Here is a 27,462-nt window from a genome sequence, read left to right on the forward strand (position 1 = left end):
TATCAATGGCTGCACCTCGTTTCCCTTCATGGTGAGAGGTTGAGTACCAAATGAATTGAGTTCCCAACCTTTTGAGGTTATATTGCATTTTATCCCTTGTGGCCTTTAGTTCTTGCAAGAAAATTATATCAGCATTCAAAGAAATGTCAGTCATCCATTTCTTAATCCCAATAGCCTTGGTTGGGTGAGTCAAGCCCCTACAATTATAGGACAATATAGTCAATTTAGGAGCTCTCATTTTTTGCTATTTTTTAGGGGTTTTGAGAGAACAATAGAGGCTCTATTGGGATCTTGGTCCCTCTCTTTTTTCCTCTTGGGTTTAGTCTTACTTTGTGTAGGAAGGACCTCTTCTTCTGTTTTCCACATAGTGAAGTCATCTGAGGGGCCTGGAGACCCAGTCAATTTGAGCTTCTCCTTATTGTCCTCGGCTTCCAACTCCTCCTCAAAAGTAGGGTTAGGTTGATCAATCTTCATATCAAAAAATTGAGTGCTAGGGATGGTGTCCCCTTCAGTGTCTGAGGCAGAGCTAGAACCCCCAATTAGATCTTTACAATCAGAATTGGGAGCCTAAGGCTGGCTTTGGACTTGAGGGGGAGGCCTTTCCTAGTTGCCAAAGGCATCATGGCAGGTTGCTTGACAGGAGACTCTTCAAAGGAGTCTGTTGGTGCTTCATCAACATGGGGACAATTGTTGGGAGATAAAGGGCTATTTAAAGGATCAAGTACTTCTTCCAATAAGGCATGAGGGGCCTATCCTTCGGGGGGATTGAACCTGCTATTCTTTTGTGGTCGATAGTTTTTTTTTTTTTTGTACTTGAAAAAAGGTTCTTCCCTTCTTCCTGCACACCTTTTTCTAGTTCCTTTGGCACTCGTTCAACGCCGTTCTTTATGAGATGCCCCTGTTTCATACAGTTGCATCAAGCATTTGGAAGGTTCTTGTTATATACTTTCTGAGAGTGAAGCCATTTACCAGTGGGATCCCTGATTGGGATCTCAAATTTTTGTGTGTTGCTCTATCAGTAATTGAGGGTCCCACTTAGGATTAAAGCCACCTCTAGCCTTGGGGCCAAGGACTTTCCCTATTTGAGAACCGGGTTCTTTTTGCCAAGGATAAAATTCCCCTAGCAAGTCTAGAAAATCAATCCAAATAGGAACTTTGGTAGGCTTTTCTCCTCTTGGATTAAAACCTTCAAACCACTTGAAAACAAATAATGGTGTATTTCTCATGAGCCATTGGCCTTGACTAATTACATGCATTGCTTCATTAGTAGTGTCAAGAAGAGCAAGTAATAATTATTGCACATGATTAGGCTTTAAGCCTCTACTCCCCCAATGATGGGAGATCGAGTGTTTAAGAGATTCAACTGAAGGTCTGATGCCATGACACAATACAATAACAACTCACTCCTGAAGTTGATTGAACCAAGCTTGAAGATCCTTAGCTTCTATGACCAGTGGGCCCTCAATGTTCGGGTCCTATTCCTTTTCCTGATTGCGGGACGGGGTGAGCTAGGAGAAGGCCCAACATTAGGTCTGGGGCTGTTAGCAGCCTCACCTTGTTGATTGGTGTGAGACTATGAAGGAGGGGAGACGTTAAATCTGTTAGACAGAAGTTCTGAGGCATGCATGGAAGGACCAGGGTCAGGTCTGCGAAAACCCTCAATAATATTGCTTGGATGAACTACGTTTCCAAGATCGTTAGTATTCCATATAGGGTTTTGGAATAATTTAGATAAAAATCCCATACCTGGTCCCAAAGGGGAAGGAAACGCAGGATGGGGTTGATGACTCCTCTTGCAACCTCCGCCTAGGCAGTTGAAGGGTTCTGACCGCTTGATGGTGCTGGAGGAGGACATAGAGACCTGGGTTGATGTAGGAGAGGGCAATGTCACAAGTAGCAATAGTACGTGGAGGATGACCAGTCGACTGAACCTGATGTGGTTGCATATTGATGTTGTGAGCTTGAAATCTTGAAGGGGACGCCTGTGTTCTCGGCACAGGGGAGACAATAAACTTTTTCAGAGTCGGGGCACGGTTCGTGGACAACCCATTCTTCAATGCTTCGTGCAGTGCCATACCCCCCCCCCCCCCCCCCCCCCCCCCCAAAGGAGGAAAGGTGAAGTCATGTCAGAATAGGGTTCTGGGTTGAAGAGGGTGGAGCGATGGGGGAGAGGTACGAAGCTTGTTTGCTTGCATACAGAGCAGGCTACACCCTTTGTATTGACAGTTTATAGGCTTGACTCTAGTGCTTATTTACATGTGTCCATGTGTTCTTTTCCATGCTGGATTTGAGTTTGATGTATCATGTATCTCTTCTCATACTAGCAACCTTATAATAACTGTTACAACGGCAGGCCAACTTTTCAAGGCGTCAGGGCCTATGGGGAGGCGCTCTTATTATAATTTATGTTTGGATTGACCATCCTGTAAAAGCAGCAAAAGCTCCACTTTTGCAGAAGCCTACGTCAAGCCAGTCACAGTCAGAAGACGAAGACTTGTTGGCATCTTAGTCCAAGCGTCATTGATTTCTGATCATCCGTACTGTTTAGGACTTGAGGATTGAACATCGTCATCCTGTTCCCGTGATATTCTCTGATCTTCTCGACTTTCATCTTCAATGCTTCGTGTAAGGACTTGAGCTGTGGAGCATCTTTGTGTGACCTCTTCCAACTTTGTCTGTTTGTGGAACGGTCGCTCGCCTACCCAAGGCGCAAGAAGATGAAGGTGCGGGGGTAGATGTTGATGCTGCATTTTCAATCTATTTGTGCACTCGAGACAACCTGTAATGGGGTCACAAGGAAATCAAGACATTGTGATGGTTGCTGTCAGCAAGCATAAAAGCAGTCTATCAGCACTAGAATGGACTCTTCGGAACAAGATAGCAGCTCCAGGAAGCATTTTGAAGTTAGTACATGTCCGACCGATTCTCCGCACCATCCCAACTCCTCGTAAGTGCCCCCCCCCCCCCCCCCCCCCCCCCCCCCCCCCCCCGCCCCCAAAATCCCAGCACACACACACACACACACACACACACACACACAAGGAAGCATTTTTAAGAAGTTAGTGCATGTCAGACTGATTCTCTGCACCCCAACTACACACACACACACACACACACACACACACACACACACACACACACACACACACACCTTTTTCTTTTTTTAAGTAATGAGCGCGCGCGCATGCACACACACACACACACACACACACACACATTGTTTAGAGCTGTGTAAAATTCCAATTGGACAGTTGCAAAGTCGGATTTACTGAGATTTGTGTGTCCCCCTCCTTGTCGGCTTCCATTTAAACATAGTTCTATGTATGCACACAGTTTAAGACCTCATCACCTGTTCGAACTTTGTTTATTAGGGATTAGGCAGCCTCCTTGACAGACCTGCAATTTTCAATGCTCTTAATGTTGGGGGAAGGCACTTACTTAATTTTGACTAGCTCAAGCTAAGAATTATTCCTTTGTTAGATTGTCTATTACGTGCAAAGTTCATCATCTTGGTTGGCTAGTCTTCTCTTCCTTCTATTACCAATATGTTTCATTACATCTTCGACATTATGATGGCTTCATGTGAGGCTAGGTGTTGTGTGTGTGTGACACACACACACACACACACACACACACAGAGAGAGAGAGAGAGAGAGAGAGAGAGAGAGAGAGAGAGAGAGAGAGAGAGAGAGAGAGAGAGAGAGAGAGAGAGAGAGATGTTAGACTTTAGGCATCTCTCTTGGTTCATCTAGTTGGTCCCAGTTTCTCCGAGGGACAGGTCTTAGGGAGTGAGGGTTGTTTTGTGGCTGTGCTTGCCGCCCGACCAGTATGAGGTAGGTTTCTCATCTTGGGTTGTGTCTAGCCATGTTTAGCCTTGGGTTTTAGGCTTGGTTCCATGTCCAGTTGGCTCCTGGAGGTCTGGGATATTTTATCGCAGGCTCCCTCTATTTCTTCCCAGGCACCTAGCCTAGCGTTTTTGCTCAGCAGTTCAGCCCGAACGTTTTTGATGGACAGCAGGTGCAGTGCTCGGAGATCATCTCCATAGTGCAGTACCTCCTCAGAGTAGCCTTTCATAAACCTTGTGACCATGCAGTGGCAGGTCTCCTCGACCGAGATCTAGATCCACATCTAGATCTAGCCAAGAGGAGATGCACCAGATCTATGCTCTCAGAGCATGTTGGAGGTGATGCCCATGTGGAGACCGTGTCAGTGATCTTGTGTGTAGAGTTGTTGGCAGTGTCAGTAGCAGTCGCAGTTGTGTGTACCTCGGGTCTATCCAGTTGACACGTTGTCAGGCATTTTTTGGATGAAGATAAAGTCCCTAATACATGCTAAAAAGCTTGCTCACTAGCCTCGAGTACATAGATGTACATAATGCTTTGAGTTTTCAGAGTGCTCTTATAAAATTTATGTATAAAGGCTTGGTTCTGCTTAGTCCTTTGCAAGAGTTTTGGGTTGGTCGAACTCTTAAAAGGTGGTTTTCAATGAGTACTTTCGATCATGCTTGATAGCCGGTGAATCGGACTCATACATCATAAGTTACATGCCTTGGAAGTGGGTGGTTCCTTACTTAGAAAGTGGGTGCGGATGCATGCAAGGAAAGACAAGTGGGTTGATTTGATGGCTTTAATTAGAAAAGGTGTGGCCGAGGATTTTTGGAAATAGCCGAAGTGATAAGCTCCGAGCCGGGCTTTATAGCGTCGCATTCGGTGCTCGGAGTCACCCGCCACGCCTTCGTCAAGATTGCTCGGTGTGGGGAGCAAAACAGAAAATTTATTGGCTTAAGTGGAGAGGTGGGAGGATGGTGCCAAGTGGCAATGGAGTAATCCCACATGGGGGGGAGCAAGTGGAAATTGGAGGGTATAAGGGGGGGAGTGGATACTCCCTAAGGGTGTATCAAAGGAGAAAATGAAGCCTCCTTGCCTTGCTAATGAGGGCTCGTGGGTGTTGGGGGAGAGAGGGGGTGCCCTTTTTCAATTCCCACTGTTGTCCAGGCACCTGGCCACCTTTTTGGTCCAATGGACATCTCCCTTCTCCACTTGCCTTGGTCAAAAAGTGGCCGACAACTCATTTTCCACCCAAAAAGGCCTAAAATGGACCAATTAAAAGGTATCCAAAGAGGGAAATGATGTCGGCTAAGAGGAGAGAGAAAATCCCTCGGGATAAGAGCCAAAAAAATCCCCTTTGAACAGCTGCAATTCCCTGCACATCTTTTTTGCTTACAGAGACTAGCTTTTTTGGAGCTTTTGAGAGATACCCTAACTTCAAAAGCTTGTAACTCTCTCGTCTGTTGTCGGAATCAAGCATATGGATACTCTACGGAGGTCTACACGACACGAGCTTCATCTTTATGGTCTTGGTTTTCATCAATTTTAATCATGATTCGGGTTAGGACTATTTTTCGCCTGACTTTACAGTTGTTCGACATAGGTGTTTTCCGTAGCTTTATGATCCCTTGGAATGGTTTCATGACTGTGATGAGGTTTTTGACAGAGTTAAAGAGGCTATGAGTACGCTTCCCATTATGCAGGCTCCTGATTGGGAAAAGGAGTTTTATGTTAACCCATCAGTGGAGGTGATGCTACCGGGGCTATGTTATTGCAAAGGGGAAAGGAATCTCAATATATGAAGCCTGTTCATTATGCTAGTAGAGTAAAGACTCCTCATGAAAGAGATTTTTCTGAAATTGAATTGGTGATGATCAATATGGTTTATGCTTGTAGACGATTCAGACACTACTTGCTGCAAAAGTCATTCACTTTTCTCACCAGTTATTCATTGCTTCCCCAGCTGCTCAATAATTCAAATATATCAAAAACAGTGATGAAATGGGTTATTGAGCTTCAGGAGTTTCAGTTCACCTTTTTGGTGGAGGAAAGTACTCGGGCTACCCTGGCAGATCTTCTCACTTATAAGGATATTCCGGTTTTGATTAAAGAAGAGGTGGTGCGATAGAAGGAAGTCGGGACTCTTGCCATCTCTAATGCTTCACTATTATACTTTGATAGTTCTTATCGAAGAAGTCATGATGCTGCTTCCGGAGGCATTGTTATTTATGATGCACAAGGAAAGCTTATGAGGAAGCAAGGACTGAAACTTGATGCCAAAAGTAACAATGAAGCAGAATACATGGCTCTTGAAGGTGGTTTGCATATTTACTTACAATTGGGAATTAGGCGCTTGCAAATCAAAGGAGATGCTTTGTTGGTTGTGAATCAAGTGTTAGGAGTATGGAAAAATAAGAACCCTAAATTGAGAAATTTATGCTTCAAAGTGAAAGCATTGCTCAAAAAGCTTGAAGCATGGAGTTTGCAACCTATTGAGAGGTCTCTAAACCAAGAAGCTCATGATGCTGCTCAAGAGATGATCACTTTTGTGTTTGTGGTAAAGGCAAATGCCACTCTATATCATGGGAGGGAAACCTTATCAAAGAAAGTGGATTTTCTATTGACAGGTGCTCTACTTGAAGGTTTACCGTCTTCAAAAAAGTATGCGTTCATAAGAAAAGCCAGGAAATACAAAATGCTTGATGATGTGCTTTACATGAAAGGAGGTGATTTGGTTTTATGTCGTGTACCTTGGAAAGAGGAAATTTACAAAATCTTAGAAGAAAATCATGAGGGATCTTGTGGAGGCCATTTTACTATGAAGAGCATGTTGCATAAGGTCTTACAAGAAGGCTACATATGGCCGAGTATTCAACGAGATGTTAATCATTGGTGTAAGTTGTGTTTGCCTTGTCAGAGGATGGGAAAGAGAATTTTGAAGCCTGAATTGCAAAAGACTATTTTAGCTTTTGATGTGTTTGAAAAATGGGGTCTTGATGCTATCGGACCCTTACCTATGACTAGCAAAAGAAATGCTTACATCTTGACAACAGTAGATTATTTGTCACGATGGACAGAAGCCAAGGCTGTCAAACGGATTACTAGTAAAGAGATGGGAAAATTTGTTTATGAGTACATATGTTGCAAATTTGGTGTGCCACTAGAGCTACTTTTTGATAGAGGACCAGGATTTAGAGGAGGATTGTTTGATTTCTTATGCGAAAAGCTCAATATACAACATAGGTACAGTTCTTCCTATTATCCACAATGCAATGATCTTAATGAAAGGTTCAATGGATAGTTGGTAAAGATCTCGACAAAGATGATGTAGACACATGGGAAGACTTGGGATTCAGAGTTGCCTTGTGCGTTATGGGCCTATAGAACTATTATCAAAACGAGCACAAGATTTTCCCCTTACCACTTGGTTTATGCAAGGAAGCTTTATTGCCAATTGAAGCGAAAATTCCTGTTCTCAAGTTGTTGTCATTGGAAGATGAAGAGCTAACAAATGCATGGCAAAAAAGGTTATTGGATTTACAATGCTTGCAATTGGTTAGAGTTTTAGCTGTGAATGAGTTTTAGCTGTGAATTACTATGAGGAAGTGTCAAGGAAGGCGCAGCTAAAAGCCAATGAGTGCGTGGAGGATAAAAAAATTGAAAAGGGTGCTTTGGTGTTACGATACAATAGTAAGTTGGACAATACCTTTCTAAAGAAGTTTCAAATCAAATGGGAGAGTCCTTTTACTGTTGTGAATAAATTTGATAATGGCACATCTCAATTGGCTGATTTGGGCGGTGCACAATATAAATACCGTGTAAATGGTTATAGATTGAAGAAGTATCTGGCGCGTTTGATGACAATTGTGACTGATGAAATGCTATCAATAGAAGGAGACAATGCGAAAACATATGAAAATGTTGATGAGGTTTCTGGGGATGAGATGCAGCAGTTGTTCACCCTAGACACCTCTGCTTGTCATGAATGATCAAGCAGGCTAGGGGAGGTTGGCAAGCTATGTCATGCATTTTTTGGATGAAGATAAAGTCCCTAATCCATGCTAAAAAGCTTGCTTGCTAGCCTCGAGTACATAGATGTACATAATGCTTTGAGTTTTCAGGTGCTCTTGTAAAATTTATGTATAAAGGCTTGATTCTGCTTAGTCTCTCTCTCTCTCTCTCTCTCTCAGTCTCAGCACCTTCATTCACAGTGTCATTCACTTTGTTTGTGATCATTTGCACTCTCTCACTAAAGGAACGGAAGGCTCTCCCTTCCGTAAGTAAAAGGAACCCTTGAGCACAGTTCGGAGCACTCATCTTGAGCAAAGTTCAACATACACGGAAGGTAGCAATCCAAATGATTAGGAGTGTCGAAGAGCAACTGCACTACCATCCAAGCCAAGCTCTGGGTGACTCCGGATGTAGTCGCATAATGATGCCGGATCTGCTGCATCTCGCGGGCAAATTCTCCAAGAGAGTCCAAAACACTGAAGTTCCACTCCAGTTTGTAGATCCAAGCAATGAACCTGTCCAAGAAGAGATCCAAGATCCTGTCCCTAAGTCCATATAGATGCTCCTGTGTAAGTAAATGATCTGACGTGTCGAGGTCAAGTGGTAAGTGTTTGTCCACCCAAGATGGTGGTGTCTTCTCTGGGAATGTTGGAATCCCATATGCCATGAGCATGGCCATATCTCGTGTGAACTCCTCTAATGAGTGCTTAGGTGTGTCCATAGCAAACCACAAGTCACCACCCCCTCTAGAGTGCGCAACCACCGAATGATGGCTGGAATGAATGGATCTCCCAAGGATCGTACACCCGTAGATGATCAAGCCGACGTCGAAGATACCGTATACTGCAGCAGTCACTGAGAGACCGCATGGATCACCGGATGGTGTCCTAGCAGGAGGTAACTCCATACTCTATGAAAAACACAAGCCAAGAGGCTGCTGTCTACCCAAAAACGCAACTGCGAGGTGATGAAAACGCTGCTGTCCAGCGATTTTCAGCATGCTCGTACGCTCCTGGCAGGGTCTGGAGCGGTGTAGAGGGTGTGGGGAGGGTGGTGAATCAATGTCACAGCTCTAGGTGGGCTGAAAACAGAGAAAACAGCAAGAATTTAAGGCTGAAATCTGATGTGTGTGAACAGGAAACAGGCTGGCAAGGCACCGGATGCGAAGCCAGGTTGGTGCAAAAACGCTGGCAAATCAGCCAAAAAATGCAGGTCTGACCAAAAACGCAGGTGGTGCTGAAAAATACAGATTGTTGAGTTTGGCTTTCCCCTCATCTTAGATTACCCTACCTACTGGCAGGATACCATCCGGTGGTGGTCCGTGCGGTCTATCGGTGACTGCTGCAGCTTACAGTAGCTTCTATAGTGTAGATTGCTTTAGTCTGGCTTTCCTTGTTTCGGAGAACGTTTACGGCGCAAATTGCTACATCTGGCCTTCCTAGACCTGGCCACACTGGGTTACAGGTCTATGCATTGACAAGCTTCCGTGCATACTCATGACGGTTCCTGGGCTTCTCTATTTTCTCCAGAAGGTTTGACTACAGACACCACAAATCTTATTGGGAAGGACACTTGCAGGTCTATTGGCACTTCCTTTCATGACAAGGGGTTGCTTTCACACTCTATTCAGGACCTTCATGCAGTATCTTCACCCTGTATCGGCAGAGTACAACAGTTTGCTACAGTGCTCGTGACGGCACTTTACCACAGAGAGCTCTTGGCGGTTATGACACCCTAGACTGTTGCTACACTCATGGAGTAGTGTCCTTAATTGGACATCGAAGCAGACATCTTCATCAATTTGCCTCACATCTTCGGCTTCCGGCGGTTTGCTCAGCATCAAGTGCTGAGAGGGGGTGTTAGACGTACACCACTCTGCTGCCTCACAAGTCTAGGGCATGCATGTACGGCTAGTGTGCCTCCGGGCTGGCGAGCCTTTGCATACGTATACAAATTGCATTGTCCGGCCACCAACATCTGGGCTGGCCGTCCACCTTGTCCGGGCGCTCTCTATATTCCTATTTTTTCTTGCTGGGTTGATGGGTTTTTTATGCATTGCCCTACCTCCCCCTTGGGCACCTATATAGGGAGCTTGGGGGGTAACCACTTACCTAGTCTGACATACGGTTGTATTTGCAGATTTTGTGGTTGACGGTAGTCATGGGGGGCTAATCGTCCCCTCCTCTCATATCTAGCGTTTTGTCTTCTCTCTCTCTCCCCCACGCTTTCGCACACGCGCACTCTCAAAAAAGGGGTGTCATAGTCTAGGCCAATGCACTCTGGGGTTGGAACTACGTCACTTTGTGTCTCATGTGAAGTCTCTCTCTTTCAATTAATTTGTTTTGAAGTGCGTAAAGTCTATTCCGTCTGTTCTTTTCCTTTGGCATGCGGTGCCGTCCCGTTACATAGACCACACAATGGATACCAATGCTTTATGAATAACCGTGCAATATCTTGCGCAGTAACATTGGTCTTGCAAGGGATTGTGTTACTGGTCTTGCAAGGGGTTAACATGCAAAATTTGCTAAATCTATCAACGATAGTTAGACGTTGCGTGTTCTGTGCAGATGAGGGAGGCAAATTGGTTACAAAATCCACACTTTTGTCTTGTCAGGAATAGGCAACGACATCAGTAGCCATTGTTGCTTACTATGAGGGACTTTAACTTTTTGACATCAACACATTTAGTAACCTGATTGTACACATCCTTGCACAGCTTTGGCCAATAGATATATTGTTCAATCTTTTCTAATGTAGCATCTATACCTCTGTGACAACATGTTAATGCATCTGTGCGCCATGCAAAATTGGTGCTCTGTGAGAAGACAACACACACAAACAGTTCCGAAAGAAAAGCCAACCATCACGAATGACATAATTGCACGGACCTTGTACATCAAGCGCTTGTAACGAGTGCTTTTCAAACTCCGAACCTATGTAATAATTTATGAGATCATCAAAACCCACACCTTAATAGAGACAAAAGAATGTGTTTATAACTAGAGAATGTGACCTTCCTACTCAATGCATCCGCAATAGGGTTATCTTTGCCTCAATCGTACCACCAAATTGCTCAAACAACTGTGACCATGGTGCTAAGGCATAGATTGAAGCCACTTAATTGCTTGGTGATCTGTGCGAACGACAAATTGACGCCCATATATGAAATACTTCCAATTCTTTAATATATGAATGATAGAGAGAAGTTCTTTATCATAAACGGAATAATTTTTCTCAACGCTATTTAGTTTACAAGAGAAATGCCACTGGACGATCATTTTTTGTAAAACTGCACCTATAGCAATGTTGCTAGCATCAGTCCAAACCTCAAAAGGCTCCTCAAAGAGACAAGGATGAGGCATGGTGCCTCTCTGCTGCTACTTAGAGCGCTTGAAAAGCACTCTTGAGTCTTAGCGGCATCGATCATGACAATGTTGTCGGAGTGTGGTGTTCTCCATGGTAGACCGGGAAAGCGCCGAGCTTCTGGCCGTAGACAGAATCTTAGTAGAGGCTCAACCAAGGGGAAAGGGTGCATATAGGAATGAGAGAAATTATGGAATATAGACATGAATTGGAACACCTTTTTAAGATTGCAAGCAATAAATGGGAGATAAACAATACATAATTGATGCTGGAACCCAACAGAAGCTTCAAATAATAAACTCTGATAACCCTAATACAAATCAATTGCGTACGCATCGTCGATATGCCTCTCAATGTGCAAACCTTTAATCAAAATTATCCACGGTCGAAGCAAAACTGTGGTTGCCAGCTCAAACCAAGAATCTGGGCTCAACTTTTTGAATATCTCGAAGACTCGAACTTTAGGTAGACTTAATTTAGGGCAATCGGGTTACATTGAAAGAAATAGAGAGAAATTCGGCTCAATTGAGGGCGACAATTGGGTTATGGTGCTTGATTAAGAGCGATAATCGGATTATGGGAGCTGGACAGAGATAAGCGGATTAATTGAAAGCTAATTGGGCTATGAAGGCTTAATTGGGAGTGAGAACCAGCTTAACTGAGAGCTAATCGGGCTTAATTGCAAGCGGTAGAGAGATAATCGGGTGTAATTGAGAATGATAATTGAGCTTTGGATGCTTAAGAGAGAGAGATTATCATGGCTTAATGAAATGCCCTCAGGATTGAGAGCGTGTCTGGCTATTATCTAAGCTTTTTTATTCAAAGCTTATGGAGCTCTCCTCCCTTGTCTCTTGTGCTATGGCTTGTTGAAACAACACTCTCCTTTGCCTTCTCTACTGGTTGCACTGCTCCCTGTGTCCTCTCTTGTAGTGCTCCTCTTTCTTCCCCTCGGAGCCTTATGTCTCGTACCAAAAATGAAGGCAATGTTACAAGTTTACACACCCTTCGGTTTTGAGAATCTCCGTGAATTTGTTAGCATCTTTAGCTAAAAATTCGACAATGAGCAATTAAGATCAGTGAGAGGGTGAAGGGCTTATCAGGTTTCGACAAAGCTAATGCAACGGAAGCTCTGAACTCCTTGCTGGAGCAGCTGGTGCTTAAGCTCGAGAAGGTGCTGGCCTTTGACGATACCTCCTCTTAGGGGTAGTTGCCCCTGCTCTTGCAAGCAATATTGCATTGCTGCAATTCTTCAAAAATGTGTTGATGGCAACCTCCCCTGGTTCGTCAATTCAGGCCGCTTTTTAATAGCTCTTGGCGGCCCACTTTCTCCGCTTTCGCTCCTTGGCCGTTCTCCTGCCTTGCGACCATCAACTCTGTAGGTGGCATCTCCCTTGTCCCTTGCCTTCGATCCACTTCACGTCTGCTTCCCTTCCAACTTTCCCCTTCAGGTCCCGCTACTCTCATTGGAACAACTCCTTTTCATGGGCTGCTCCTCCGGCCTCTTGTTCCCTTACAACGCTCCATCTCATTGCATTCTCAAGGTCCTCCCTCTACTATGCAGCGCAGCCTCCTCTTTATGCTCCTGGTGACCCCTTCTGATATGACGCTCGAGCTCTCTCAGCTTGCAGATTCTTCACCTACCTTCATGCAACTCTGCAAGTTTTGCTCCTCTGCATGCCATGCCGATCCTTTTTGATTTATATTTGGCGGCCCTACCCTTGTTAGCTCTCGGCGGCACACACTGCCACTCGCCATGCATGGCGGCTCTCCACTCCCACACACTATGCAGCCAACGATGCTATCAACTCTTCATAAGAAAAAAACATTATGGTTAAAAAAGCATTAATTAAGCCACCATTCCTGCGACTTCAATTTTTGCCAAAGCATCTCTTTGCCATAGCTCTAATACAATGCACTCCAAGAGACAACATCTTGACCCTTGAGTAGGTTTGTTCTATCGATGATGTACCACATTCTGTCCAAAGCTTTGCCGAGCGTAGTTTTACTCGTACATGTCGTTCAAAGCATCGCATTCGCCATGCATATCAAACAAAGCATTGCTTGGACCCCGGCTCGCAATCTCCGCGTCTCTTTTAAGTGCAAGAAAAAAGTATTTGAAGGAAGCCCTTACCTTCGGATCCGCAATCAATGCACTTGAGAAGATGACACTTGGCAAAGATCCTCAAGCACTTATTATACTCTCTGAAGTGAATCGCATTTGGCATACATATTGAGTAGCATTTTCGAGCATAATATTTTCTTTGGCAATGACCAAGGTGGTGCAAACACATTGTAAGCACCCCGAGCTCTTTAAGTTCACTGCATTAAGCATACATATCAACCAAAGCATTACTTAGTATAACATCTTTCTCTTGCAACCTTCGACTGACACTTTTGCTATCAAGGCATTACAAGTGATGACATCTCGGATGAGAAGCCCATCGAGAACTTAACCAGATTACATGTGGGCACTACATTTGGCATGCTGCGTTTCCGATGAATCAATGCACTCCAAGTGATAAAATTTTGGACTTCGAGATCCTCAAGCACTTGCTTTCTAACCTGCCACGCATATCCTGCAAATTGGCTTTATCTGCATCTTTTGGCCCTTTTTTCCATTGTGGAAGGGGAGCGGCACGATATCGGTATCAAGATGTCGGAGTGCGCGTCTCTGGGGTCGACCGGGAAAGCATCGGGCTTCTGGTTGTAGACGGACATTGAGCAGAGTCTCAAATCAAGGAGAAAGAGTGCATGTAGGTATATTTTATTTAGGGGTTAATAAGAGTAAAGAATGCATATTAGAGGGAATTTACGAGAAATAACAAAGCTTTAGAACACTATTACTAGCTGAAAACAATGAGAAATTTAAAATAGACACATAAATGACGCTGTCAATCAATGGATGCTTCCGAACTTTGATTTTTGTATCTTTATTACGTCTGCGTCGGTATACCTTTTAATCTGCAATCCTTTGATCAGAAATCCCCACGTTGAAGCGAACTGTAACTGACAAAAACAAATCACATTAATTCCTTACTCAAGAGAGAGTCGGCTAGATATTGAACACATGACGTTAATTAATCGGCTAGCAAGCTTGGTAATTAAGATCTAAAGAACATAATTGAGAGCAAGAGTAGCTTAATCAGTGATATAAAAGGCTCAATTGATCATGAGAATGGCTTTATTGGAGGTTTCAATTGCTCAATTGACCGGGAGAGAGAATTGGGTTTAGAGCTCTCGAGCTATTTGGGAGGATGAGAGAGATATTAAAACTTGGCTTAATGAAATGCCCTTGGGATTGACAACATGTCTGGCTATTATCCAAGCTTTTTACTGCAAAGCTTATGGAGCTCTCTTATGGAACGTGAGAGGAGCTGTTAACCTCTGGCTCTCCTCCCTTGTCTCTTGTGCTATGGCATGCCTTTCATAACCTGCTTCTGCAACCTTGATACCTAAAGCCTTGAGGTGATGCTATTTTTTCTCTCGCCTTGCCTTCTCCGCGTGTAGAATAGATTTTGATAATCTTCAGTATTCTTGCCAGTCATTTCTCAAGCTTTCTTCCAAGCTTTAAAGTGCCTGAATTGGAGTTATGATCTTCAACTTTGCACATAGCGTTGTGTAGAATCAATTTTGATAATCTTCAATGTTCTCGCTAGCCATTTCTCAAGCTTTCTTCCAAGCTTTAAAGTGCCCCAATTGGAGTTATGATCTTCAAGTTACGACTAGTTCTCTGTAGGGTATGGCTATGGAAGCTTAGTGGCAAATTATGTGCAAATAGATTGGGAGGGCATGTGTCAATGAATTGTGGAATTGATGTTGAAATTGTGGGTTTGTGATGTTTAATTGTGAATATGTATTGGTCAGTGTGGTTGTAAATCCGTGCTTTGACAGGGTTTTGCTCCTATGTGCTATGGTCCTTTGGATGGGCGTATGCTTGTAAATTCTCCACAGAGCATAGGCCTTTTGGTTCGGGTTTCCTAAGAGTGGTTTTGGTATACTTTTTGGTGTTGAGTTTGAAGTTTTAACGCTCTTGGGCTATAAAGCTATAGAGGTGTCCCACTTTTTCCTTTGCCCAACAGTGTTATGGTGCCCCCACTGAGGAGTTGCTTCAAGTTACCTTCAGTCTTAGTGGTTCATACATAGAAGTGCAACCATGGTCAAGCTCTGTGATGCCTTGTTGAGGATGAATGATGTAATGAAGCAATTAAAACTAAGCAGGTTAGAAGAGTTGGACATGCATTATATGAGATTTTACTCTCTCAAACAAGAGTTAGAGGTGCGTGAGGACATGGTTTTAGATCCAAAAAGAGAGAGAGTCTTGTTCATTGGCACTCTTTCAGTACGCTTGGGCGTTGAGATTGCATGCACAGACTCGTTGGGTGTGAGAAACATAGTGGAATTCTTGAAGCAAGATAGATGGCTTGAGTATGTAAATCAGTCTAGTGCTTCTTCGTGGGCTACATATAAGAACTCCTCTGTCATTGACATTAATAGTAGCATTGATGTTGAGCTTAAGTCAAAGATTAAGCCAACTGCATATGATGAGGTTTTTTCTCTTGATGGTACTAACCTTAATGAGGAGTTATATGCAATATCATGAAAGAGAATACCTTGGAGTGCATGTATGACAAAGAGAGAATGTTATGGATGATCTTGTTCCATGTATGGGTGCTCATAAAGATGACGCCTTATCTAACTCTATGTGCTTGCATTATGTGCCTATGGATGCTCTTACTTGTGATACAAATGGCATGCATGTTGACATATGGGTGATGTTTTTGCTTGTCCATCTCATGAGTTGATGTGGTATTCATATGAGTTGTGGGCATGTGGACCTATTTGGGATGTTGAGATTGGTGTTGGTGACATTGGTTGGGATTCTTGTTTGCCTACTAGTTATGCTCTTGATTGCAATCAAGAGATGACATGTAGTGAAAGCGCTGCTTATGAGACCTATGGGGATGATGATAGTAGTGTTGATTGGGGCTTTGATGATCCTCAAGTTGAGATGGATGAGAAGATGCAATTCCTCGTGTGCGATGCAATGTCACGGGTACAAAATCTTAGAGAAATGTCAAATGCATGTGTGGATTTTGAAGATGACTATGACTTAGAAAGTTGGGACAACCATATTGATCATGATAACAAAGAAGATATATACATGTATTATGGTGATGCATGGTCTTCTTCTTGGAATGACATGAACAGTTTGAGCTTGACAATGCTAAGGAATTGGCCTTGGGACAGGAGAATGCCATTATGTGTGCTTAGTGGATGCAAGGGACTGCACATTTCCATTTGATCGCGGTAAGGGTATATGGTGTTGATACCTTGGTACATGATGTATCTTTGTACATAAGCTTGTTCATAGTCTACTATTGAGCATGAATGCTCTAGCAGAATGGGGGTTTGGCAAACTATGTTGGACGCATTTTGGACACCCCGTTTTTTTGTAAATTTGTGCATATGGACATGGTGCCATGTGTCAAAAGTGTGTATGCGCTTTCTTTTTGTGGTCTGTTTAGCTTGCTTTAGCAAGCATTTGTACCTACAAGGCAGGTCGCTAGTGTAGCGCCAGGTGTTGGGTTACTGTAAGTGCCCGTTAGTGAGTTTTTTGAAGTGAGACCTTTATATAACTAAAACTCATGTAAAAACTTGAAAACGTTCAACCAAATTTCAAAAATTGGCAAGTTTTGGGTTGTTGTGCCTCCTTGATGCTTTTGGATGCATTTTTTGCCCTTGCTCTGCCTTCTCTACGTGTAGTCGTACCGGGATAGCTCTCTGTTCGCGTCAATTTGCACATAGCGGCATGTAGAATCAATTTTGATAATCTTCAATGTTCTCGCCAGTCATTTCTCAAGAGCTTTAAAGTGCCCCAATTGGAGTTATGCTCTTCAAGTTACGACTAGTTCTCTGTAGGGTTATGGCTGTGGCAGCCTAGTGGCAAATTATGTGTAGACAGATTGGGAGGGTATGTATCTATGAATTGTGGAATTGACGTTGAAATTGTGGGGTTTGTGATGTTCAATTGTGAAAGGGGAAGCCCTTGTCTTCATATGCATTGGTCGGCGTGTGCTGTAAATTCGTGCTTTGACAAGGTTTTGCTCCAATGTGCTATGGTCCTTTGGGTGGGCGTGTGCTTGTAAATTCCCAACGGAGCGTAGGCCATTTGGTTGGAGTTTACTGAGAGTGGGTGGTAGCGTTTGCTGCACAGAGGGGGAGCGCTCGGCTTCCTACCCCTGATCTTGCCTTGCGACACACCGGCTTGGCATCTGGTGCCTTGCCGGCCCGTATCTTCTCCATTTCGTTGGATTTCAGCCATTAACCCCTGTTGTTTTCTCTGTTTTCAGCCCACTTGGGGTTGTGACTTTGATTCACCACCATCTCCAGACCCTCTGCACCGCTCCGGACCATGCAGGAAGCGTACGCGCACACTGAAAATCGCTGGACAGCAGCGTTTTCATCCCCTCGCAGTTGTGTTTTTGGGTGGACAACATCCTCTTGGCTTGTGTTTTTTCAGAGAGGATGAAGTTACCTCCTGCCAAGACACCATCCGATGGTGGTCCGTGCGGTCTCTTAGTGACTGCTATAGTACATGGTATCTTTGACACCGGCTTGATCATCTATGGGCATACGATCCTTGGGAGATCCATTCATTCCAGCCATCATTCGGCGGTTGCGCACTCCAAAGGGGGTGGTGACTTGTGGTTTGCTTTGGACACACCTATGAACTCATCAGAGGAGGACACAGGAGATATGGCCGTGAAATCGGCATATGGGATAACGACGTTCCCAGATAAGACACCACCTTGACCTCGACTTGTCAGATCACTTGCTTACACAAGAGCATCTACATGGACTTAGGGAGAGAATCTTGGATCTCTTCTTGGACAGGCTCATTGCTTGGATCTACAACATGGAGTGGGACTTTAGTGCTTTCGACTCTCTTGGAGATTTTACCCGCAAGATGCGGGAGATCAGGCATCCAGTGACTACATTTGGAGTCACCCGGAGCTTGGCTTGGATGATAGTGCAATTGCTCTTCTACACTCCCGGTCATTTGGTTTGCTACCTTCAAAGTTGCTTACACTCACCCTTGGCAACCTTACAACAGACTTATCCCTCAGCTTGGGAAGTAGGACACTCCCAGCTCGTTCACATTGAGAGCCACACCGTGTTGCAATTTGCTGGCGTGGATTTTGTTTTGGTTGACATTAGAGGATTGGAGGCAAGAGATACAAGCAAGACGGCGCAGACAGATTGGTTTGACCTTTCCTCTTCTTAGAGGATCTTCACAACGCAGACTGCTCAATCTGGCTTCCCTTCTTTATACAGGATGAAGACAGTTTGGTCTAACCACATTTCTTCTCAGAGGACCTTCTCAGCGCAGACTATTGAGTCTGGCTTTCCCTTAATCTTGGATTACCCTACCTACTGACACGACACCATCCGGTGGTGGTCCGTGCGGTCTCTCGATGACTGCTACAGCTTACAATAGCTTCTATAGTGCAGACTATTTAGTCTGGATTTCCTTGATTCGGAGGAGTTTACGGTGCAGATTGCTACATGCGACCTTCCTATAGTTTTTCATCGCTTAGCCACCTGGCCACCTTGGGTTACAGGTTCGTGCATTGACAGGCTTCCGATCATGCTCATGACGGTTCCTGGGCTTCCTCATTTTCTTCGGACGTTTTGACTACAAACATCACAGATCCTATTGGGCAAGACACTTGCAAGTCTATTGGCACTTCTTTTATGACAAGGAGTTGTTTTAACTTTTCACACTCAGTCCTGGACCTTCACGCAATATCTTCACCTTGTAACGACGGAGTACAAGAGTTTGCTACAGTGCTCGTGACGGCACTTTACCATGGAGATCTCTCAGAGGTCGGGACACCCCAGATTGCTTCTACACTCGCGGAGTTCGTCGGAGTATTGTCCTTCAATGGACATTGCAGCGGACATCTTCATCATTTGTCTCACATCTTTGGCTTCACGCGGTTTCTTCAGCATCAGGTGCTGAGAGGGGTTGTTAGACTTGCACCACTTCGCTGCTTCATAGGTCTAGGGCATGCATGTATGGCTAGTGTGCCTCCAGGCTGGCCACCCTTTGCATATGCATATAGGTTGCATCATTGTCCGGCCGCCCACTTTTGGGCCGGCCGTCCACCTTGTCCGGACGCTCTCATATTTCATTTATTTCTTGTTTGGTCATGGGGGATTTTTTCCAGGTGTTGCCCTACCTCCCCTTTGGCACCTATTTATGGGGCCAGGGGGGTACCCACTTCCATCATCTGGTCATTGTGTATTGAGTCTTTTGCTCATGGTAGTCATGGGGGGACTAATCGCCCCCTCTTCACTATATCTTGTGTTTGTTGTCTATACTCTCTCTCTCTCTCTCTCTCTCTCTCTCTCTCTCGCTTCCGTAGAACTTTGTTATTATTAGACTTTCTAACAACCGCAAAATAAGATGTAAATTAATGCAATCAAGAATAAATGTCTGCCTCATGCATGGCTTCCCCCTTCTGTCGTCTAGCTTCCGCGTTTGCCTCGCGCTCCCATCTATGAGCTTTGGATTCGGCTTCGGCCGCTAATTGACGTTCCTCTCGCTTCGCCGCTTCCACGCACTCTTGTTCCCATGCATCATCTTGCCGTATCATCATCCGCATCATGGAATCCATGGGATTGGGTGGCAAGGGTGGATGGGTAGGTGGAAGATTTGGTGGAGTATGGAGAGGGTTCCTTGGAGGATCCAAAGGAGGAACTTGCTCGCCTACTGGATGGTGAGAGGTCGCCATACCACTACTAGTCTTGACCATGCAAGAATTTCTGTCCTTGTGCTCAAGGAAGGTTGCAGACTTATCTTTGGGATAGCTATTTACCTCCTTGTCGGCACACCCCGCACGCAACACCCGATATACACTTGGTTGCTATTTTTTGATGCTCAAGATGACGGTTCTACGTGCAATGGCAGGCCTGCTGTTCCAAGAGTGGGAGAAGTGTCTCGAAACATTGCAAAACACAACCTCAAATACGATTTTTTTTTTTTGGGGGATTAGCGGATTAGTACATAATCTTTAAAGCTCTGATATCAATGTTAGGTGCAACGGAGTTGAAATGGTTGACAAGATCTAGACTTTACACTTCCACAAATCTTTACTTCTTTCCTTGCTTGAATGTGTGCTACTTAGCACGAATGATGGTGTCACAAGACGGGTGTCAATAGAAAAGAACAAACTGAACAGACTTTTAGCACTTCAATAACAATTGAAACTGATAGAGAGAGAGCACACGCAACACGGAGTGGCAGAATTCAATCCCAGAGAGTATTGGCCCCAAACCTTGGCGCCCCTTTCGATATTTCTTTATATTGCATCATCAAAGTATAAGCCGCTACTCCATCCTCTGCACCTTCGTCCAGAAGCATGCCAGAGAATGAGCCCATGGCCTCATATTTAAAGGCCTTAGGCCAAAAGCAGTTTGCATGAAAAGCCTTCAAACTCAAAAGCATGTGGTCCAAAAGCAGATGCCCAAAAGCTGCCAGCATGATTTACGGAAATCTGTACAACTGCCACGTCAGCAGCGCAAAACGCGAAAATCCGTATAGGCTGCCACGCCAGCATGCCAACGCGAAATCCGTACAATCTGCCATGTCAGCAGGCCAGTGTGAATTGCGGAAATCTATTGTTTCTTCTTCTTCACTTAGGGTTTAGGCCCCTCGGCCGGTGGCTTCGTTCTTCAGTGACTTGACACGTCAACAATTTGTGACAGATGGTTCTGAGGTAGAGAGAGAGAGAGAGAGAGAGAGAGAGAGAGAGAGAGAGAGAGAGAGAGAGAGAGAGAGAGAGAGAGAGAGAGAGAGAGAGAGACCCAACCAACCCTTTCAAGGGCCCCACACCGTTGCAGATGTGGTATTTTGCTTTGAATTGCGTAGATGGAATGTACACAAATGCAATACCTCAAACGTAGACTCTACTGACTGAAAGGGGGAATGTTGCTATGGTAACTCGTCGGAATGAAGCACCTTTGGGGCTGAATGATGTACCTTTGGATCCGTCTCGATGTGGGGTTGCATATGGCCACCAAGGGGCACTTTTGGGGCTGAATTGGGCTCTCGATGTGAGAGGAATGGAGGGCTGGCTGCAAAAACGCAGATCTGACAGATCCGACGCGCTTAGCAGGGCTGAAACGTAGTTTATGGAGCAGATGGTGGACAACAATGGGAGCACTCGATGCAGCGAGGGAATGGCCGGGAAGAGCTGCCGAACTGTCCGGGCTGCAATAGGGAGTTAGCGTTAGTAGATGAGAGGCTTTTTTAGTGAGGAATTGGGCCAAACACTAAAACTCTGGCGGACTAATTGCGCTTGCAAATCTCAAAACGCTGGACTGCCTGCGATGTGGAGCAAAAACGCGAGAGCAATTGCAGGACGCAAAAAAAGGTTGGGCTGGTCTCCACTTCGCTAGATCTGATGATAAAACGGAAAATGTGTAGATGTGCACACATGTGAGTTTGAGGCGGTAGAATGGCTATATCTCACTGATTCATGAACCATTTGATGAAAGAGAAAGACCGACATGTTCCTCTAGCCTAGACCTACATGCACGTCATGTTAGATGCCCACCGAAGTGTTATTACATCTGTCAAAACTCAAGTATAAACCATTTATACAAGAGGGTTCCAAAATCGGAAAACCTAATCTAATGGACTTGTTCGAATATGCAGGTCGTGTAAGGAGGCTCACAAAATTGTTGGTACTAATCCTCCTAGGGTTCTAGACACGCCTATCCAAAGATATATACAAAATTGGCTCTAGAAGTCGATGAAGCATGTCCACTTGGCACACATGCACATGATAGTTTGCCACACCATCCTCCAAAGGCTGAATAGGTCCTATAAGCGTTGCCTAGGAAGTAGGAGTCACCGCGTGAGCCTGGTGCTGAGAAAGAAATCTGATAAGAGTGCTATCCATCTGCAAGTCTTTGTGAGTCCCCGATGAAGATGAAGGTAGGTGAGCCAAGTGTGTAACATTCGGAACAAGTGCAAGAGAAGCTGCCTCTCCGAACTCCCAATTTGAATCTGACTTCTTCTGGCAATCCCTCTAAATATGCCCCTCTTCTCCATCACCTCCTTCTTGGATCTCTCACCAAAACCAGAAGCATCATCCTTTTGTGCCTTTTGCTTTTGCTTCTGTATCAGACATGCTATTGGTGCAAGATGTATCGATTCCCTCGAGCTACAAAGCTCGGGTCACATCGCACGAGGTAGTCGTACTGTCTCCCAGCTAGTATCATCAATCCATCTGTTCATTTAAGCATAGGTAACACACAATGATCCTCCTTGCAGAACAAGAATCGAGGACCACCATGTACGGGTAAACAAAGATTTATGTAGATAGTCAAGACTAGATGCCAAGCTCCTCCAAGATCCACACATCACCACCTCTGGCAAAAAGCTACACCTAACACCAAGAGGCCACATACGTCTGGATATGATAGAACTTATCACCTTCCCAGGAGAACAAGCATCCAGCCATCTCTAGCAACACATCCATTTGAGAAGACCATGCAATCACAATGCAGGCTAGAACCACCATGTCTTTGTTGGTGTATAGCAACATTGACTCTCCATTGTCCATTTCCGACATATCAAGTCGATGCCAGGCAAAAGAGAATATCAATCATAGACAGGTGCAAACCGGGATTCAAGGCTGAAAGGAACCTCGAGGTGCACCGGCCGAAATCGATTTAAAATCAGCTCCCTCTACTGCAGAAAAAGTCTCCAATCGGCTGGCTGAAAATCTGCAAAGGTACCACACTTGAACCGTTGCACACAAATCACCTTGATCTTCAAACCGCAGCAGTTGGACAAGATCTGGCCATGCTGAAAAACAGAAACATTCCTGAGTTGACAACCGGCTGGAAAACGCAGGTACACAAGGGTTCTTTGCGAGACACATACCTCCGGCCGAGCACTCCACTCCCTATTCTACTCCTAGGAGATATCTGAGCCACCACCGGATAGGAGGTGAAACTCCAACAGTAGTTTCTGAAAATTTTGATATGGGAATGCTTGGTAAAATGTTGTAACAGTAAGATGGGCACTACATATGGTTTAAAGTCTATATTTTTATGCATGTTTCTGCTAACTTATGGCATTTTTCACTAGACAGATTTTGTGGATCCTGAGTGCTTGCATGCATTATTGTAAGGTTTTAATTTGTTATGACACAGATTAGGCGAAGTATCAGATTTCAAGGTTCTTTTTATGTCAAATTAAACAGTGGGTGGTTCCGTTCCTGAAAACAAAGTAAGCCCAGAGATTGTGGCTGCTTATAGGAGTGATTTGCTTTCACAAGTCAAACAAGATCTTCAAGCACATCAGAGACTATGTTGTAAGTGGAAGGTATTCAGTAATTTTCACTTTGCATTATTTGGTAGTTTCATGGTCACATAAAAACTTTGATATGAATGTTCTATCTTTTTACTGTTTTGCAACCTACCCTTGACAGTTTTGTAGTCTTTTAGATTTGTTTTTTAAATTTCTCTCATATAAATTTTATTTTTGCCTTTGCACATAGTTATAGCCAGTTTTTTGCTGTTTAAAAGCTACCACCTAAGCTGTTTAATTAATAGAGATGGATTGCATGAGTTTCAGAGTTCTGTTGCATGTGTCTCTCTTTTAAGAAAAGGTGAATTTCACAGTCTATCCATTTATTTCTGTGGTATATCGCACAGGTTTTTGTTCTGCTGTTTTAATGCAGTTGAAAGCTATGTTAATTGTCTTGTGTTGGATCCAGCTACGACCAGAGTTTGTCATAGTGGAGGATGATAATGTTGCAAGTTCATTACGTGACCAAATTTCCAGATTAGGAGCGAACAAATTTGTACTAGGGAAATCCACTTCGACTTTCTTGAGGTAGAGGAAATGTGGAAACTACTAGAAAGCTTAACAATTTCTATTCTGAGTTTTGTATAGTGAAGGTGTATGTCAAATGACAGTCTGTATGTACTGCAGGAAGTTCAAGGGGCGCAGTATACCAGACATCATTCTAGAAGATGGTTCGTACCCCTGTACAGTGTTTGTCATATCAAATGGAAAGCTCATCTCCATGCGAAGTGCAAGAGTGTCACCTCAATCATCACTTGCTGTTGACAGTCATGCCTCTGCTAGCCTCAGTTATTGTAATTCCAATGGTACCGTATTTTGTATATGTGGCTGCTTGTTTTAGGAAGTTAATACCAAGTTTATTTGGACTCTCGTTTTTGTTCTTGTGAAGGTCCAAAGGCACCGATATTTTTAGTGTTCCACATTGACATTGTGATAGTTGTAGGCAATGGCCTCTACTACACTGCACAACTCTAGCAGAATAAAAACATCAAGAAGGTGGAAACCATTGAAGACCAAAGGTCGATTTGTTTTCAACCAAAAAATTGTTTTCAATCCAAAAAGCCTAGCAAAATGAATGCAAAAAATTCATTGATTTCAATCCCAAGAAGAAATAGGAAACACACTCTCCTATACAGATCAAATCTCTATTGCAGACTCTCTAGAAACACAACAAACAACATCATAACCAAATCCAATGACCATCAAAGCTTATGAAGAGAAAAACGCAAAAAATTTACTCATCATGCTTCATCAATAACCATATATACAAAACGAAGAGAGATCTCTCCTTGTTCACAAAAAAAACAGCATCTACGCATGCCGGAGAGAGATGCTTGCATAGATAGCAATCAGCCTTCATTTGAGAGTGAAAATGGGAGACTCTCTCTCAATAAAGCTGAAGATTCTTCCCGAATGTCTCAACTATGGTTCTCAACCAAGACCCAAGCATCTGCCCTCTTCTCTATAATTAGGGGTTTATTTTTTTTTCCCGTGTACCACTTTGGTTTTGCTCCCTCTTGCAAAAATGATCCCTCATGCGAAAAATCCCTTCTGGACCACATACATGTCTCCTACTTACCTATTACTCCCTCACTTATTTTCGAAGCCTTTTGGAGGGGAGGGTTAGGAAGTGCAAGGGCACGGAGAGAAGCAGCTTGCAAGCAATGAAAGCCTTACGACATACAAACCATACGAACCTTATCGACTATCGGGCCTGGATTACCTAACATTGTCGATCATCCATATCAATGAAGGTCTGCATACGCCTACACTCTACATGGGAGATATATATGTATGTATGTATGTATGTATGTATGTATGTCTATACATACATACATACATACATACATACATATATATATATATATATATATATATATATATATATATATATATATATATATATATATATATATATATATATATATATATATATATATATATATATATATATATATATATATATCCACACACACACACACACACACACACACACACATACATATATATATACATCTATATATGTATGTATGTATGTGTGTCTGTGTGTGTATATGTATGTATACACACACACAGACACACATACATACATACATACATACATACGTACATATATATATATATATATATATATATGTATATATGTGTGTGTGTGTGTGTGTGTGTGTGTATACCTTGCCTAACCGAACAACCAAGCGGCCACGATTCTGTCAATTCCCCGTTGAGGATGCCCGAAGACGTACTACAATCATACAAAAAATAAACCACATTTGCCAACTTAGGACCAAATCCTAGACATCTCATTGTGGCAGCAATGAAGTCCCAATGCACAGTGTCAAAGGCCTTTTCAATATCAACTTGCATGAGGAGCACATCTTGCTGCGTATACTTAGCATATTCCATGCCAATCATAAGATTGGCCAAATTGTCCATGATTTGATGACGAGGAATGAAACCATACTGAGCCTGATGAAGCCCTGTAAACAAATGGTCCTTGATGCGATGGACCAACATTTTAGCCAAAATCTTGTATATCAGCGGCATCAAAGTTATGGGCCGTCAATGAGAGAACTGCTCGTAAAGCGCTTTCTTGGGTAACAACTTAAGTAAGCCCTCTTTCCATGAAATTGGTAGATCCTGTTTTTCCCATGCCACATTTATCATGAAGATCAGAGGTTGTTTAAGGTCATCCCAAAACGAGAGGAAAAATTCCACAGTAAGTCTGTCCCAACTAGGAGATCTCCACCGGCCCAATGCAAGCAAGGCACCATGCAATTCGGCGACAGAGAAAGGATCTTTAAGGCATTGTGCCTCCTGCGAAGACAGGATCGGACGAACATAAGAAAGCAAAAATTCACGCGCTCGATAAGCTGCCGAAGAAGGCTGAGATGGGGCAGCAAACACCGTACGGTAATGTGAAACCATAACCTCAGCCAATTCTCGCTTCGAAGAAGTCCAAGCACCCGGGGGAAGCATAACATGTTTAATCGACTGCGAGACTCTCGAATGATGCAATTGCTTAAAAAATTTCTTCGAAGCACAACCTATCTCCATAAAGGCCTGTTGTCGGGCACGCGTCTGCCACTTAGTAAGCTTCCTCTTATCATTTTGCTGAATACACACTTGAGCTTCACATAACTCCGTCATCTCAGAGCCAGACAATGGGCGAAAATCAGCCAGCTGATGTAATCGTTGACTAACCTGTTTCGCATCATCGACAGTCTCCCGAATACGCTGCATATGCTGCCTACCATAGTCAGAAATCACAGTTTGTACTCTCATGACAAAACGATACCAAGCAACATCCAAATCAATATGCATTTGAGCCAACAACGGGGGAATAATATCGGCAACCCTGTGACGAAAAGCTTCATGAGTAAGATAGGCATTATTAACATGCAACAAACGTTTCCTGTGAAGAGGCCGATCACAAAGAGACTGTCCAAAAGACAACGACAGCAAAAGAGGATAATGATCCGATAACTGCAGAGCATAATATATCCTCATGTCACATACAAATTCTTCATATTGTTGCCCATTAAGCAAATACCAACGATCTAATCGGCTCTGTAAGAGGAATGAACAGCATGCTGAAAGGTAAAACCAAAGGCATCAGGATGCAAAGAACGCCATATATCAATCATTTGAGAAGAGGCAGCTAGAAGATCCCAGTTATGCTTCTCCGTAAGCAACATATGCGAATGTCCCGTGGTACTGTCAAGTAAATCAGGAGTATTATTGAAATCTCCACACAAAAATGCATTCGTTGTCCATGGGTGAGACGAGATTTCTCGCCACAAAGGAGCTCTTTGCCCAGAGACCGTATATGCATATGTATCTCCAAATTCATGAACTCGACCATTCAAGAGACAC

General features: G+C 43.8%; 1 protein-coding gene across 5 annotated transcripts in view; it reads left to right on the forward strand.

Annotated features, from left to right (window-relative positions):
* Positions 1-2,419: 2,419 nt before the first annotated feature.
* The window catches only part of LOC147442863 (U-box domain-containing protein 51-like), a 78,339-nt gene continuing 53,296 nt past the window's right edge, over positions 2,420-27,462 (forward strand). For 2 of the 5 annotated variants that reach the window (XM_086528870.1, XM_086528871.1), the window contains exons 1-4: positions 2,420-2,947; positions 23,483-23,604; positions 23,999-24,117; positions 24,217-24,377. In XM_086528870.1, coding sequence (XP_086384996.1) covers positions 2,785-2,947; positions 23,483-23,604; positions 23,999-24,117; positions 24,217-24,377 — 565 coding nt within the window. In that variant the 5' untranslated portion in view covers positions 2,420-2,784. Of the gene's footprint in view, positions 2,948-23,482; positions 23,605-23,998; positions 24,118-24,216; positions 24,396-27,462 lie in introns of all 5 variants that reach the window. The other 3 variants (XM_086528872.1, XM_086528874.1, XM_086528869.1) reach the window with 3 other exon arrangements.

This window comes from Adiantum capillus-veneris, chromosome 14 (genome assembly GCF_014529385.1).
Source record: "Adiantum capillus-veneris isolate H3 chromosome 14, ASM1452938v2, whole genome shotgun sequence".
Taxonomy (NCBI): domain Eukaryota; kingdom Viridiplantae; phylum Streptophyta; class Polypodiopsida; order Polypodiales; family Pteridaceae; genus Adiantum; species Adiantum capillus-veneris.